Genomic DNA, 16,732 nt, shown 5'->3' with positions numbered 1-16,732 from the left:
AGGCACTGAGGACGGAGGGAGAGTACTTCGGAACCTCCCTTTAAAGCACAGAACAAAGCCATCGTGGTGGAAGCTGTCCCAAAAGTAATCCACATTTTGTGCGATTTTGCTTTTCTAAGAGCCAAGAAAATTTTGAAAAACAGTAAAAATAAAGGGGCAATCTATATTGCCAGATATTGAAACATACTATAAAGCTAATTTCTTTACGTAAGTCCAGAAACAGACATATGTGTACATCAAATTAGCATACAGAAGTTCCCCCTTATCCTCAGAGCTCGGGTTCCAACTCCCAGTGGACGCCTGAAACTTCAGATAGTACTGAATCCTGTGTATACTGTATTATTTCCTATACACACACCTATGATAAAGTTTAATTTATAAATTAGGTATAGTAAGAGATTAACATTAACTAATGATGAAATTGAACCATTATTAACAATACACTGTAATAAAAGCTACATGAATGTGGTCTCTCTCTCTAAACACCTTATTGTACTGCACTCACTTACTTTGGGATTGCTGGTAAGTGAAACCCCAGAAAATGAAACCCCAGATAAAAGAGGACAATTGTCTCCTAAAGGTGGTGCTTTATATTCAAGAGTGGTGAGGCATCTTTGATCCTTATCTTCCCTTTTATTTAAAAAAAAAAAAAAATTCGTATGGACTAAAGTGAATAAAAATGGATTAAAATGGAGAAAAAAATTTAAAATACTTTTAGGACACATGAGGATGAGAAAGCCTTCTTAACATAAACACATAATGGAGTTTAAAAAGTGAAAAACTGTGGCCGGGCGTGGTGGCTCACGCTTGTAATCCCAGCACTTTGGGAGGCCGAGGCGGGCGAATCACGAGGTCAGGAGATCGAGACCACGGTGAAATCCCGTCTCTACTAAAAATACAAAACAAAAATTAGCCGGGCGTGGTGGCGGGCGCCTGTAGTCCCAGCTACTCGGAGAGGCTGAGACAGGAGAATGGCGTGAACCCGGGAGGCGGAGCTTGCAGTGAGCCGAGATTGCGCCACTGCACTCCAGCCTGGGCGACAGAGCGAGACTCCGTCTCAAAAAAAAAAAAAAAAAAGTGAAAAACTGCGAGCAAATTGGTTGGTCTTCTTTTATGCAAATGCTGTCAGGAAAGAAAGGATACTATCGCACTAAAAAGTTTGGCAAAGAAAATGCAGACACCTCACAAAATACAAAGAAACAACAAATACAAAAATGTTCTACACCTTGGTGCTGAGGCAACACAAGGGAGGGAGGGATCGTTTCTCAATGACAATGAGGAAGAGCACAGGCACTGGACAGCCCAGGCAGAAGGATGCAGGCAGCCTCCTCCCTACCTCCCACTCGAAAACGAACTCAAGGTGGAGCAAAGACTTCAACGTAAGAGTGAAAATCATACCATTCATAGAAGAAAACCAAGAATAAATCTTCACAACCTTGGATTAGGCAGTTTCTTACTATGTCACCAAAAGCGCAAAGTGATAAAAGAAAAACTGATTTCATAAAAAATTAAAAACTTTTATGCTTCAAAGGATACCATTACAAAATAATGAACTGTGAAAGCGGAAAGTGAAAGAGAAAATATTTGCAAATCACAGGTCTGATAAAGCACTTGCATCTAGAACATATTTTAAAAACTCTTACAACTCAGTAAGAAAAAGACAAAAGCCCAATTAAAAAATGAGTGAAAGCTCTGAATAGATATTTATCCAAAGAAGATACAAGAATGGCCAATAAGCACATGAGAAGATGTTGAACCTTATTAGCCATTAGGGAAATGCAATTTAAGACCACAGTGAGATACCACTTCACACCTACCACATGGCTATAATAAAAAGTCAAATGCTAACCAACAGCAACAGGGTGGCCAGGACATGGAGAACTTGGAATCCTCATACATTGGTGTGGGAATGTAGAAGGCAGCAGCCACTCTGGAAAACAGTCTGGCAATTCCTCAAAAGGTCAAACATAAAATTACCATATGACCTCTGTAATTCCTATTTTAGGTATATAATCAAAAGAACTGAAAATGCATGTTCACACAAAAACTGTAAAAAATGTTCACAACAGCCTTTTACAAATAGCCAGAAAGTGGAAACAATTCAAATGCCCATCAAGTGATGAAGGGAAAAACAAAACACAGTATATATCCAAAACGGAGTATTATTCAACCGTAAAAAGGGAAGTAACCACACATACTACAACATGAACTCTGAAAACATGCTTCGTAAACGAAGCCAGTCACAAAAGACCACATACTGTGTGATTCAACTTCTAGGAAATGCCCAGAATAGATACATCCATGGGGGTAGAAAGACTAGTGGTTGGCTGGAGATGGGGGTTCAGGGGAAATGGGGAATAACTGCTAATGGTACTAGGTTTCTTTTTGGAGTGGTGAAAATGTTTCAGAATTGACTGTGGTGATGGTTACACAATACGCTAAATACCACTCAACTGTACACTTTAAAGCAAGGACTATATGGTACATGAACTATATCTTAAAAAGCTGTTTTAAAAAAGTTCTTACTAATCACTACAGAAATAGAAATAAAACAATGAGGCATGTTTAATCTATCAATATGGCCAAGATTTAAAAAATGCTAATTAGTATTGATGAGGATATAAAGAAATGGCAATTCTCAAGTACTCTGGCAATTCAGTATAATTTTGGAAAGCAACATGTATCAAAAAGAAAAATATGCATTTCTTTTGACAGTAACTCCACTTCTCATTATTTATTATTAAGGAAGTAATTGGATAAGTATGTTAAAATATGTGTGCAAAGATAATGCATCACATTCTGATTAAATATTGAAAACTGGAAAAAATTCTAAATGTCTATTAAAGGTGGACTAATTAAACATCCTATGGCTACAGACTTATAATGAAATAAGAGGCAGCCATGAAAACTAAGGCAGACCTCAAATAACCCCTGTCAAAGCCATGTGGAGCAGGGGAATGGGCCAGCCAAGCCCTGTCTGAATTTGTGGGAAAAAACATCCAATGATTGTTATTTAAGGCAATAAATTAGTAACAACAATAAGGTAGACCTTTATGCTTTAACAAAAAGCTGTTTAAGTGACTACTATTTTAATACCAAAAAGCATTCCATTGGGGGGGGGGGAAATTCCTGAGAAAACAAAATCGGAAGAATCAGTAAGAAAATGATGAGGAATTAAATATAAAAAATTAAATTGTAAAAGTATGGGAAGGTAATTAAGGTGAGGGCTTTGTTATGCAAAGGCAGTAAAGGCTTTAGTCACAGAACATAAAGCAGTGTTCCTCACTATTACCAATAAAAATTCTTTTTATTTTTGGAGACAGGGTCTCACTGCTATCCAGGCTGAAGTGAAGTAGTGCCATCATGGCTTACACAGCCTCACCCTCCTGGGCTCAAGCGATCCTCTCACCTCAGCTTCCTGAGTAGCTGAGATCACAGAAGTGTGCATCATGACGCCCAGCTAACTTTTAAAATTTTTTGTAGAGACAGAGTCTTGCCATGTTGTTCGAGCTGGTCTTGAACTCCTGGGCAGAAGCAATTCTCTCGCCTTGGCCTCCCAAAGTGCTGGGATTATAGCTATGAGCCATCACACCCGGCCTTCCAGTAAAAATTCTTAAAATACAGATCCTCTCATTTTTCCCCTAAGAGACGAGCCTGCTTTGTTTTTTTAATTTAGACTTTTCCCAATTTTTCCAAAACTAACATATATGTACCTTTATAATGAGAATAAAGACATTTAAGAAGCCAGGAGTGGTGGTACACCTGTAGTCCCAGCTACTCAGGAGGCGAAGGTGGGAGAATTGCTGGAGCCCAGGAGATCCAGGCTATAGCGTCCCATGATTGTGCTTGTGAACTGCCACTGTACCTCAGCCTGGGCAACATAGCAAGACCCTGTTGCTAAAAAAAGACAAAAACAAAATCAAAAACATAGAAAAGAGAAAAAAGAACAAAAGCCCCATGGGCGATTCCAATGCAGGAGAAGACTGTACCATTAAACAGGTGTTGAGAGGCTAGATTACATAAAGAATGGCATTCTTTCTATGACTAAAATCACTAGGAACAAGTGTAAGGGCCACTGATGAACTAGGAAAAATTAAATCTGAAAGACACAAGACAAAACAAATCATGATGAAGCTATTATTTTTTCTCCTCCCAGTCCATCTTTATTCCTCACTCTGTGCCAGGCTCTGTGTTCAGGGTCCAAGGTACAGCAGCTCATTGAAGACACACACATCCCCGAGGGAAGAGTACTCTGGGGACTAGCCACACACGACAGGTGAAGTAACTGAGGCCCCAAGGAAAGGGCCTTGCCTGGGTGGTGAGCCAGCCACCTAGCAGCAAAGCCCCGATCCTGCAGCTCTCTGTGCCCCTCCTCCACAGAGGGCTGACCACCTTGCTTTATAAAGTGTTCTAAGAATCTGGCAGGAAAACTGGTGAACAACAGGACCAAAGCAACTCAAATAAATGCCTATGTCTCTAAACAAAAGCACTTTAAATCTTACTCGTGAGAGAAATGCTCATCAAAGTAAGATGACATCATTTTCTCCCATTAAAGGACAGGGTGGGCTGGGTGCAGTAGCTCACGCGTGTAATCCCAGCACTTTGGGAGGCCGAGGTGGGCAGATCACTTGAGGTCAGCAGTTTGAGACCAGCCTAACTAACATGGTGAAACCCCATTTCTACTAAAAATACAAAAAATTAGCTGGGTGTGGGGGCACGCACCTGTAATCCCAGCTACTCGGGAAGCTGAGGCAAAAGAATCGCTTGAACCTGGGAAGCGGAGGTGTCAGTGAGCAGAGATTGCGCCACTGCACTCCAGCTTGCACAACAAGAGCAATATTCTGTCTAAAAAAACCAAAAGGACGGGGTGACAGTCCCTAGCCTTGGGAAGATGGTGTGATGCTGGTAATCGGGTACATGGCTTTTGCTGGAAGGCACTACAATGATATCTGTCAAAAGCCTTAAAATATATGCAATATGTGTTTCTGGAGCGAGGATCATTTCACATGCAATTTGTAATGTGGAAGGAGGAGGTGAGTATGGTGTGAGAGCCATACTGGTTTAAACCTTAGTCTCCCCTGCCTGTTACTATTTTGAGCCACTGAGTAATGGCAGGTAAACACAAAGCTCACTGAGCCCACTCATCCCACCCGTCATGTTCACTCGGTTTAGCCACAGGCTCTTTGCACGTGTTGCTTATTACATAATTGGCAGCCTCAACCACTGTGTATACTCCACTGTCAAACTACCTTTAAAAGCAAACTCTTTATATTTACTCTGGTATTCCTTAATTATTATTTTTTTGTGTGTGTGATGGAGTCTCACTCTGTCACCCAGGCTGGAGTGCAATGGCAAGATCTCGGCTCACTGCAACCTCTGCCTCCCAGATTCAAGCAATTCTCCTGTCTCACCTTCCCAAGTAGCTGGGCTTACAGACGTGTGCCACCATACCTGACTAATTTTTGTATTTTTAGTAGAGATGGAGCTTTACCATGTTAGCCAGACTGGTCTCGAACTCCTGACTTCAAGTGATCCGCCCACCTTGGCCTCCCAAAGTGCTGGGATTATAGGAGTGAGCCACCGCACCCAGCCTATTCCTTAATTTTTAAAAGAATCTAACATGCATTTTTATTAGGACTGTTATTGCTACATATGTTTTGGGTAATTTAGCCCCAATGCCATTTTTCCTATAGTGCCTGTATTCTATGCTAAGGACATAACAGAGATATGCATATAGAATGTGGATAATAACACTTATTCTCACATTCCTCACAAAAAAATAAGTCATTTTTTACTGTGTGTCCAGGAGTAGGTTATCATGTCTTCAAAGGACCCTGTGTTCCAAACAGTAACACGGTGACCAAGAAAGAACAAGGAAGGACAGCTACTGCCCCGGATCCACACCAGGCTGGGACTCCTGCTGCTCGTCCTCAACCTTCCACATCCCATCAGGGTCCAAACCCATGCTCCTCGGATGCTCCCCCACCCACCTGGAAACCTGACTCCTCCACAACCTCCACCTAGAATCAGAAAACGACACCAAAGCGAACATCAGGCAGAACAAGGGCTGGCTCTGCAATAACCGCTTGCTCAGGTTCCCTCATAAGGACCTACAACAGCTGGGTATGCAAAGCTGTGGCGCCATAAAACAAAGAAAATGCTCATTAAATGTGCACAGCTGCCAACCTGGGAAGTGATAATCCCCTCTGAGGTGATAAACTGGTAAGAAACACAACATAGCTATTTTCATAGATGAAATGTTTCTTGTGTTTTGTTCTTTTTGCTTTGTGTTGACTTTTTTTAAAAATAAGATTATCCTAAAATTTATGATCTAAATTCAGGCTGGGCACAGTGGCTCACGCCTGTAATCCCAGCACTTTGGAAGGCTGAGGTAGGTGGATCACGAGGTCAGGAGTTCAAGACCAGCCTGGCCAACATGGTGAAACCCTGTCTCCACTAAAAATACAAAAATTAGCCTGGTGCGGTGGCGGGCGCCTGTAATCCCAACCACTCGGAAGGCTGAGGCAGGAGAATAGCTTGAACCTGGGAGGCGGAGGTGGCAGTGAGCCAAGATTGCACCACTGCACTCTAGCCTGGGCAAGAGATCCAGACTCTGTCTCAATAACAACAACAACAACAACGACAACAAAACAAAACATCTAAATTCAATAGGGAAATAATCCAGCATGATTTATAGCTAATCTTAAAGCTGTGATTTAAAGTAGAAAGCAAATGGCTAAGGGGAGCAGGAGAGCCTGAGCCCAAGGCCAAGGCCCGGCGTAAGAAATGTGGCCAAGGGTGGCGGACTTGCCACTCCCTCCCCACTCTCTTCCTAGACCCACAGCCACAGCCTTCAGAACCCAGCAGTCTACCTAGAAGGGGTAGGAGTTACTTGTTACAGCACAAAGAAAACCTATAAGGTGGCCGGGGGAGGTGGCTCACACCTGTGATGCTAGCACTTTGGGAGGCCCAGGTGGGTGGATCTCCTGAGCTCAGGAGTTTGAGACCAGCCTCAGCAACATGGCGAAACCTGTCTCTACCAAAAAAATACAAAAAATTTGCTGTGCATGGTGGCACGTGCCTGTGGTCCAAGCTACTCGGGAGGCTGAAGTGGGAGGATCGCTTGAGTCTGGGAGGAAGAGAAAGCAGTGAGCTGAGACTACACCACTGCACTCCAATTGGGGTGACAGTGAGACCCCAGGTCAAAAAAAAAAAAAATCACCCGAACAACCAACCAAAGAAACAACAAAAAAAGACAACCTGCAAGGTAGAAGGCACCAGATCTATTCCTACAGTCAAAGTGACAGGTGGACCAGACCAGGAGCCGAATGACCAAGTTCAAGAGAATTACCAATTTACTAAAAACTTAAAGTTTTTAGAATACTCTTCTGGAATACTGTTGATATATACACATGTATTCTTCAAGAATACTTACGACATTTACAGGTTCTAAGGATTAGAGGAAAAAAAGGAACATAAACAAAAATTTACACAGTAATTTTTTGATAACTTGGCAAATTAGTTACTGGACAGACTGTCTTTTTGGTGACTTGAACCTCAGGGCCATCTCAAAGGGTTGTGGAAAAGGTAAAAGGAAGTTAGGGTGATTTGGGCTGTGCAGAGACTGATGTAGATCACACCGCTCCAGAGGAAGTGAAGTATTATACTCGCATTACTGCTACCTACGACTGACCTCACCCAGACCCATGACCTGTGCTGTTTACTGAGTTGTTGCTTCTTGCAGGACTACTGTGGTGTATTTACTTGGTTCTTCTAAAAGTCACTTCATTTCTCAGAAATGCCTGCTATCCTTATTATATACTTCCAGCAGGCAGGCAGAGGCTGCAATGCTGGTTGTTAGTAAGTATGCAGCACATCTTGCGTAGACAAAAAAACGAAACAAAAAAAACCTTCTGGCTAGGCCTCCACTTTACATGAGTATCTTTGAGATGATTTATGCTTCCACCTAGGAGGTTTTGCTGAAGAAAGGATTATACTAATCAGACTCTAGAAAAGATACTGCTGGTTAATGGGAAACCCATACTGGAAAGTAAGTTAAACGACCCTGACTGAGCCCTTGTAATATGTGGGGCTACCCCGATACTAAAGGACTGGCTACTTTCTCTCAATTTATAGTTTCTTGTTATTTGCAACACATCACGTATCATTATTTTGTGCTTAAACTATCTTTTCCAGCTGATACTTATTGCCAAAACCAATGGGGATAAGTTTGAATAGAAGATTTATACTTTGCAGCATTTGAAGGCCCTGCATACATGTTTTCTCAGGAATCTTCAAGATACAGATGGAGTCAATAGATATAAACTCTTAAGAATACACAAACGCTTAAATCACTAATAATTATAAACAAGGGCTTACTTCCAAACCTTCCTCACATTTTCCAATTCAATTAGTGAGACACAATTCATAATCATGGTGTAATTTTTCTATAGACACTGTTACGGTGAAGAGATGACGTGACTATTCACCTGCCGTCTCCACAGAACCCTATAAGGATTCTCTTTAGTCCTAGGATAGAGGGAGGTATTAGACAAGCAGTGATTTTACAATTTCTACTTGTGCAGTGAAAGGAGCTTGTGTATAATGTCAGGGAACACAGTCATTTGTGCAAGGAAACCAAAACTGAGAGGAGCAGCTCATCAAAGATGACAACAAAGAGATAGATCCTGGCGTTCACGAAGCTTAACCCTATGCAGCCAGTTTAAGTCTTGCTCCCTCAATGATCACAATCTAGACACGAGACAGAAAATTATGAAAATATGACAAACAAGGTTGGGGGGTGGGGGAAGATTAGTGAAGCCTTCTGAAGTACTAAAGTGGACATGAAGACCAACAAAGTAAGTCCACTCCACAGTGGGACAGCTGGTCACAATGCCAATGGCTCATGGTGTCAGCGGACAGTGGCTTTCATGATCTTTATTCCACATCAGAATCACTAAAGCAGCTCATGTAAAACCACGAGTTCCAGCAGAACACAAAGAACTGCAAGCCCATGTGTTTAAGAATTATCTGAGTTATATTAGAGAGAATTAGGTGGTATTAATTGGCAAATTGAGAAAGAAAAAAGCTGCAGTTTCACAACTTAAGAGTGACTACAAGACACAGATTCTGCACCTTCGTCCTAAGAGATTGTGAATCGGGAGGACTGGGTGAGTCCCAGGAACTGCCAGTCACTCGGATGCAGGTGGGGCCACGGACAGGTGCTGAGACACAGCAATGGAATGAACCCCTGGACACAGGGGGCCCTGGAGGGCATCCTGGCACATGGCTTGCCACTCAGGTGCTACCAGTGTCACTGCCGCAGCTGTGATATTCTGGCAGGACACAGAAGACCACTCTCCCATCCTCCCGTCTACACAGTCCTCCAGCCACACCGCCCTTCCATTCAGAGACGTAGATCAGCAGCTGCTGCAGGCCCTGACCACAACCTCCACTCCAAAATTCTGAAACTCAATCACAACAAATCGTAACATCACTCTCATGAGCAATTTTAAATAAGCAGCACTACTGATGAATCTCCTGCATCTCAACTTTAAGAATGGTGAAGTCTCCATAATGCAGTTCTTAAAAAAAAAAAAAAAAAAAAAAAAAAAATCACACCTACGAACTTCACATTACAAATAACTCTTGCAGGAGACCACGTGGGAGAACCTGAAGATGAGGCCCCTCTGGTCACTGAATGTTCTCAGTCTAAGATGTGTCCCACTTCTACACGGCATTTTGTGAAAATGTCAGAAAGCCCAATCCAAAGCTTAAGCAAGACGTCACCAAGAATCAGGTGGGTTCCACTTCCAGAAGGATCGCCCTTGAACTCCTCCTCCTCACTCAACTAAAGTGGCTTCAACTTCCTGCATCACACCCTACCCTGTAAGCCGATGGCCCACCTTCCCTCTAAGGCCCCCTGAACTGGTTCCTGCTCAGGCCCCAACTTCCACTCATGCTGTGCTCCCTTCCCTCATGGTGGCCTTTCTGGACTTCTACCAGTTCCTGCGCAAGCCAGTGCTCTCCCAGTACCCTGGGGTCTCTGTGGCTTCTTCTCAACTTTCCAATCTTGCCTTTAAATCTCCTCCCTCAATGTGGCCTTCTCTGATGGCTCCATCTAAAGAGGTCCCTGTGACAATGTGAACCGCTGAGTGCTACTCAGACCTCTTGCAGCAGTTTGTAATGATTTGTTTTCTGTGGCCACTACACCTTCCATTTCAGGAAAGTGGAGTGAGCTCCGTGTCACTCCCAGTTGCCTTCTGGGGAGCCAACTCCAGCACCTGAGCCCACAAAAGGCTTTCAACACATGTGACAAATTAATTGAATGATCATATCCTTCCCTTCCTCAATGTTACCCAGTGTTGGACTCCTATAGAAACTAGGAGGGGAGAGGAACAAGAGCTCCCTGGCCCAAGACCACGTGGCTGAATCACTCCAGGAAAGAGCTGCAGAGGGCACCAGGTGATTTGGCACCGGAGTCCTGAATGGGATTGTTTGGGACACCAAATTTAGTTGGGTACCCCCCAAAGCATGACAATAAATGCAAATATGTTTGACACCTCATTTTTTCAGTAAATAGACCTAGATTTCTTTGTAAGTGTTTACCTTCAGTATGCAAAAGTCCATGGGTTTTGAGGCCAGATGTAATTTTGAAAATTCAAAAAGACTACAAAACGCATCTGAGGAACTACAAACAAACTGTGTAAGCACGGGCTGGTAAAGCACTCCCGGCAGGCTCAGGGCTGCAAAAACATGACCTCAGAACATAACTGAAGAGTTTTAGGCTTTGCAAACAGGAAGTTACACAGCTTTGAACAACTCGAACTCCTCAGAGTCTCAACTTGCTCAGCTGTAAAATGGGACCTGGAATGATGTCTCTCAAGAGAGTCCTGCAGGAATAGGGTAAATATTACCTAGAAAGATGCTGGGGAGACCATGTGTGCTGGTACCTCACTTTCCCACCAGTCCCCTCTGGTTCCTACCACTATGTGGAGCAGTGAAGGCTATTCCTGGGTCAGGCTGCCCCACAAAGGCACATGTGGGCACAGCCCCATCTGATCTGTGCCCTCCAGGGTCAGTGGTGTCATTCAGTTTACCCCCAACAGGCATCTGTGGATCTGTCTCAAAGTCCACAGGGGTTCTTGTGAGACAGTGGCCACCAGGCAAGCAATGCAGTTCCCATGGACAAAAATGCTTTCTCAGTTTACCCTGAGAAGACCAGAGAGAGAGGGAGAAACAGGAAGGGAGGGAGAGAGAAAGGGAGGCAGTGGCGAGAGAAGGGGAGAGGGAGGGATGAAAGAAAGGTTGGGGGTGGGAAGGGAGAGAGGCAGAGAGGAAAAGAAGTGGTTCTACTTCTGTCAGATGTCTGGAAGACAGGCAAAAGGATGAGATGCTGTTGCTACTCCTTCTCCTAATTACTCTCCAGTTCTCCAGAGCAGGAGTTTTTAACTAGGGGTGACTATGCCCTGGGGAAAATATGTTGGTGCCTAGAGCCATTTTTGATTATCATGGCTTAGGGGAGAAGGCTGTAAGCACCCAGCGGGTAGGGCCAGGAATGCTGCCCAACATCCTCTGGGGCACAACTGGCTCACAGCAGAGAACTGCCATCAGTGCAGAGGCAGAGGGGAGCCTGCCCCGGATCAAACGGCTCCAGCCCTGCTGCAGGTGAAGGGAATGAGTAGCCTCTTTGCAGTCCTGGGCAGAAACTGCCCTTGACAAGCATACCACATCTGCCAAGTTCAGCCCTCTGGAGCAGCAGTGGAGGCAACAGAGGGGCCCGGAGAACAGATTCTGTCACTAAGTTGTAGATAAAGGAGAGGGGATGGGGAAGTGGGGCTGCAGAATATCTTAAAAGAGAAAAGGGACGAAAATGTTAGGTCAGGGTTTCCCTGACTGTAAAACACGGGAAGTCTTGGAAAAAGCAAATGCTTTCACTATGAAGCCAAAATGTGCTCCTTGTTACTGAGCAGGCATAATCGATGACAGCCAACCCCAGAGTCCACACTACTGTCCCTTCGGTGGAAGCACAGGAGAGAACAGGTTCTGTGTGGTGCCGGAGCCCAGCATTATGCAGGTCAGTACTGTTCCCTGAACTTGAGGGGCTGACCTAGGGTCCTCTGGGCTCTAGACCTGTACTATCAGGAACAGGACAATCCTGGCAACAAAAAGTTATTGGAAAGAGAGAAGCATATCAAGGAAAGTTACAAGGGGATTATCAGAAGAAATAAAGAAGTCCTAAGAACTTTAGGTTGTTTTCATAGTTTTGAGAGCAAGTTTTGTTACTTGTACATACCCAACCACCTTTTTTTTTTTTTTTCAGACAGAGTCTTGCTCTGCCACCCAGGCTAGAGTGCAGTGGCATGATCGTGGCTCACTGCAACCTCCACCTCCCAGGTTCAAGCGATTCTCTTGCCTCAGCCTCCTGAGTAGCTGGGATTACAGGTGCCCGCCACCATGCCCGGCTAATGTTTGTATTTTTAGTAGACGGGGTTTCATCATCCTGGCCAGCCTGGTCTCGAACTCCTGACCTCGTGATCCACCCGCCTCAGCCTCCCAAAGTGCTGGCATTACAGGTGTGAGCCACCTCGCCCGGCCTCAACCACCTTTTTAAATGGAGGTACCATAGAGCAGGGAGCCAGCACCTGACAGGACACCTCATTATTCCCATTTCCCGATTTTATCAAACAAGTAGAGAAAGAGATCCGGCTCTCTCTGCTTCCCGGCAGCCTCAAAACTTCTAAGCACTGTAAGCAATGTTAATTACTTAGTTTTGAGAAATGACCAAGGTTACGTAAGATGCATCAGAGGAAGCTGGATGAAGTGAAGGATATATAGGAATTCTCTGTGCTATCTTTACAACAAATACCTCAAAATAAAAAGTGTAAAAAACTGAAAGACAAAAAGCAACTTTTTCTGAACATAATCCTCTCACTTTCTTGTGCTCTTCCCAAATCAATCACCACAGCAGCTGGGAAGGTCAGGCTCCCAGCAACAAGCAGTGGGGAGAGATGGCTGCTTGTGGTCGCCACCTACCACCAAGAGCACACCAGACATGCAGCAGCTGGGGTGAGCAAGAGAGGCCAGACAAAAGAACGCACCACCCCTGTGTTTTGAAATAAAAGACATTCTATTATTTCGTGGTACAAAAGGAGATATTTTCCCATTAATATGTTGGTTCATCAGGTTGAGAAGTGATAAGGATAGTTCCTATTTTATAGATTTCCCATCTATAAAATCCCTTCAAACCTCAGGGAGGATGAAGACACGTGGAATCATCTCTTGTGTTGGACATAATTTGCATCTCATCAACAGAGTATTGTCTTTGGAAGATAAATGTCCATCATCTGACGATAATACAAATCAATGGGCTTCTACTGACATCATCAAGCCACTAACAAACAGGAAGTGTAAGAAAAGTCAGTATCTCTGGTTCTCATGATTCTGGAGAGAAAGGTAAAGTGATTCGTGTACGTGAATTCTCTCCATCAACAAAAGGAGCCTGGGAGGAGCGGCTGAATCATCCTCACCTATCTCTCCTGTTGCTAGCTCATCACAGAAAATGTTAAACTCATTTAGAGAGCTACTCATGAGAAATCTGGGTTCTCTTCCTATCACCTACTGACACACTTTTAGTTACAGATTTTCACTGTGAGAATGGTAAAAATCCATAGACCACGGCACCCACCGGAGAGCCACAACACTGAGAGCCAAGGGTAACTTACCATATTTGGCACGTTGGTGACTGAAGTATTCTTGATGTCTGTAGGGAAGGTGGGCAAACTGTTGACCATGCTCTGTTTGCTGGCTAACTGGGGGTTCACTCCAGCGGCTCCCATTGGCTGCCCTCCAGCTTGACTAAAGGGCTGTCCAAATGGACTTGTGTTCCCAGTTATTCCCATCTGAAACAAAAAGAGGTAACATCAGCTGTGGTGATGCAGTCACATATAAAAGGAAGGGCCTGGGAAATGCTCACATGGTTTCCTATGAAATACTCATTGCAATGATAAATTTAAGGTTCATTATCAGGTTCACATGCTCCAAGCAGAAGGCTCTTGAAGCTGCTCCTAGCAGCCACTCTCTCCTCACCCTAAACCCCATCCCGGAAGTAGCCGAGCTGTTTCCTCCCACCCTCAGCCACTCTCCTCACTCAATCCCTCCTGCCCCAACAATGGCACCAACACCTGAAGAAAGTCATTTGGAAAACAAAACCTTTCAAAGCTGCTACCCAAGGGGAATTCTTTCAGTTTAATCCTTAATTACTCTACAGGTATCTAGTTTCTGTTAGGTTCCCCATCAGATTTGAACTAAGTTTCCATTAGTTCAAAACACACAGTGGAAATATTGCAATGAAACGATACAACACCTGGGATCTCCTTTAAAATACACTTGACCCATGAACAACATGGGTTTGAACCACATGGGTCTACATACATGGAAATATTTTTCAATCTCTCCAGCTCCTCTTCAACCTCCTCAGCCTCTGCCAACCAAGAGATCAAGACCAGCACCTCCTCATCCTCCTCAACGTGAAGACGACGAGGATGAAGACCTTGATGATGACCCACTTTCCTTAATGAATGGTACATATATTTTCTTTTCCTTATGGTTTTTTTTTTTTTTTTTTAAATAGAGACAGTCTTGCTCTGTCGCCTAGGCTGGAGTGCAGTGAAGCGGTCTCGGCTCACTGTCAACCTCTGTCGCCTGGGTTCAAGCGATTCTCTTGCCTCAGCCTCCTGAGTAGCTGGGACTACAGGCACACGCCACCAGGTCCGGCTAATTTTTTTTGTATTTTTAGTAAAGACACAGTGTCATCATGCTGGCCAGGCTGTTCTCAAACTCCTGACCTCAGGTGATCCGTCCACCTTGGCCTCCCAAAGTGCTCGGATTACATGCATGAGCCACCGTGCCCGGCCCCTTATGGTTTTCCTAATAAGATTTTCTTTTGTCTAGCTTACTTCACTGTAAAAATACAGTATATAATACATAAAACATGAAATTTGTGTTAAGCAAATGTGCATGCTATTAGTAAGGTTTCTGATCAACGGCAGGGGATTAGTAGTAGTTAAACTTTTATGGAGTCAAAAGGTTATAAGCAGATTTTCGACCGGCAGGGTCAGAACACTTAACCCCTGAGTTGCTCAAGGGTCACCTCTAATCCACTGGGGAGGAGGAGGTGGCAGGAAAAGGGCATAGATGGAGAGAGCTTGGTAAGGTACTGATAATCACTAACCAAGCAGTAGGCGATGGGCACAAAGAGGTTACAGTATCCTCTCTACCATTGTACAGGTGTAAAATTTATTTATTTATTTATTTTTTGACAGTGTCTCACTCTGTCACCCAGGCTGGAGTGCAGTGGCGTGATCTCGGCTCACTGAAACCTCCCTCTGCCAGGTTCAAGCAATTCTCCTGCCTCAGCCTCCTGAGTAGCTGGGATTATGGGCTTGTGCCACCACACCCAGCTAATTTTTATATTTTTAGTAGAGACAAGGTTTCATCATGTTGGCCAAGCTGGTCTCGAACTCCTGACCTCAGGTGATCCACCCACTTTGGCCTCCCAACGTACTGGGATTACAGGTGTGAGCCACTGCGCCCGGCCTAAAATTTTCCATAATAAAGTTTTTTTTATAAAACTAAAGTGGACTGAAATCAAATATATACTAGATAAAGGCAGGAATGGTAAAGAGGAACCCTCAGCTATGCTTCCGTGAGGGCCTGCAACCAACTGGAATCCCTTCCATCAACAGACGTGGGCCAAGTTCCCTGATGACCCCCAGCTCCAGCCTCCACAGGTCAATTCAGAAATTGCCATGGCAATATCCCAGTGTTTATCTTTCTCCCTGTGGAGGAATGAAGACTAATTAAGAAACTGGATGCTTGGGCTGCCTGTCTTTGCTTTTTGGCAAAGCTCTAATATTCCACCTTCTGTCTATTGTGTGTTCTGCATTTCTGGTGTAGTGGTCAGTTTGATGGACTGGGAAGGTCCCTGCATAGGGAAAACCTCCCAGGGGTGACTTTCCAGTCAAGAAATCATAGCTCAGTTCTCTCCGTCAGCCTCACCTGGTGACTGCCACGCCAGCATGTCCACTCTGGGTAACTTATATTCCTTCTATGGACTTCAAACTCCTCGCCTGTAAGACGAGTGTCTTAGAACAAGATGGATCGTATTATTTCTTTCGGCTCTAAAAGTCTAGGCTACAAACAAATCAACACTCAACACAACTGGCCCTTTCTGTTGAAATGCCTATACAAAAACACAAATAAAAACCAAAGGAGTATAACCTGAAAGTTCTAGCTCTGTGTATTTCATACACAGGTGATTTCCTTCCGCATGTAGTCCTCCTAGGTGACATTTCTCACCTTTTTGAAAGCAATCACATTCTTGCCACCACTAGGTGCTCTACTTAAGTGAACTGAGATACTAATTCTTCACCAAGTCCACAAACCAGACTCAATTTCGAGTTCAAATGACTTAATCGAGGCAAGATGGTAGCTCAATAAATATGAAGCACATTTCTGATTTGCAAGAAGCTTCCTTCAACTGTCATCTGAAACTTAATTGAAGCAGGAATTTATATTTTCAGAAACTACTATACTAAATTAATTCCATGGAACAATTACCACTCTCAGAATTTGTCTTATTACATATAATCAAACTGCTGAAACATTGTTCTTAGAAGCCTAGAATTTGAATACAACAACACGAACAACAACAAAAAATGCAGTTTTTTTT

At 43.8% G+C, this 16,732-nt stretch overlaps 1 protein-coding gene across 10 annotated transcripts in view; it reads right to left on the bottom strand.

The window, feature by feature from the left end:
- CREBBP (CREB binding protein) overlaps positions 1-16,732 on the bottom strand; it is a 156,472-nt gene that overhangs the window by 73,180 nt on the left and 66,560 nt on the right. For all 10 annotated transcript variants that reach the window (XM_055242835.2, XM_055242836.2, XM_055242830.2 and 7 more), the window contains exon 3: positions 13,725-13,901. In XM_055242835.2, the coding sequence (XP_055098810.1) occupies positions 13,725-13,901 (177 nt within the window). The remainder of the gene's footprint in view (positions 1-13,724; positions 13,902-16,732) is intronic.

Source organism: Symphalangus syndactylus, chromosome 14 (genome assembly GCF_028878055.3).
Source record: "Symphalangus syndactylus isolate Jambi chromosome 14, NHGRI_mSymSyn1-v2.1_pri, whole genome shotgun sequence".
Classification (NCBI taxonomy): Eukaryota; Metazoa; Chordata; class Mammalia; order Primates; family Hylobatidae; genus Symphalangus; species Symphalangus syndactylus.
The sequence above is the reverse complement of the archived record's forward strand: the minus strand, read 5'-3'. Positions and strand labels throughout refer to the sequence as shown.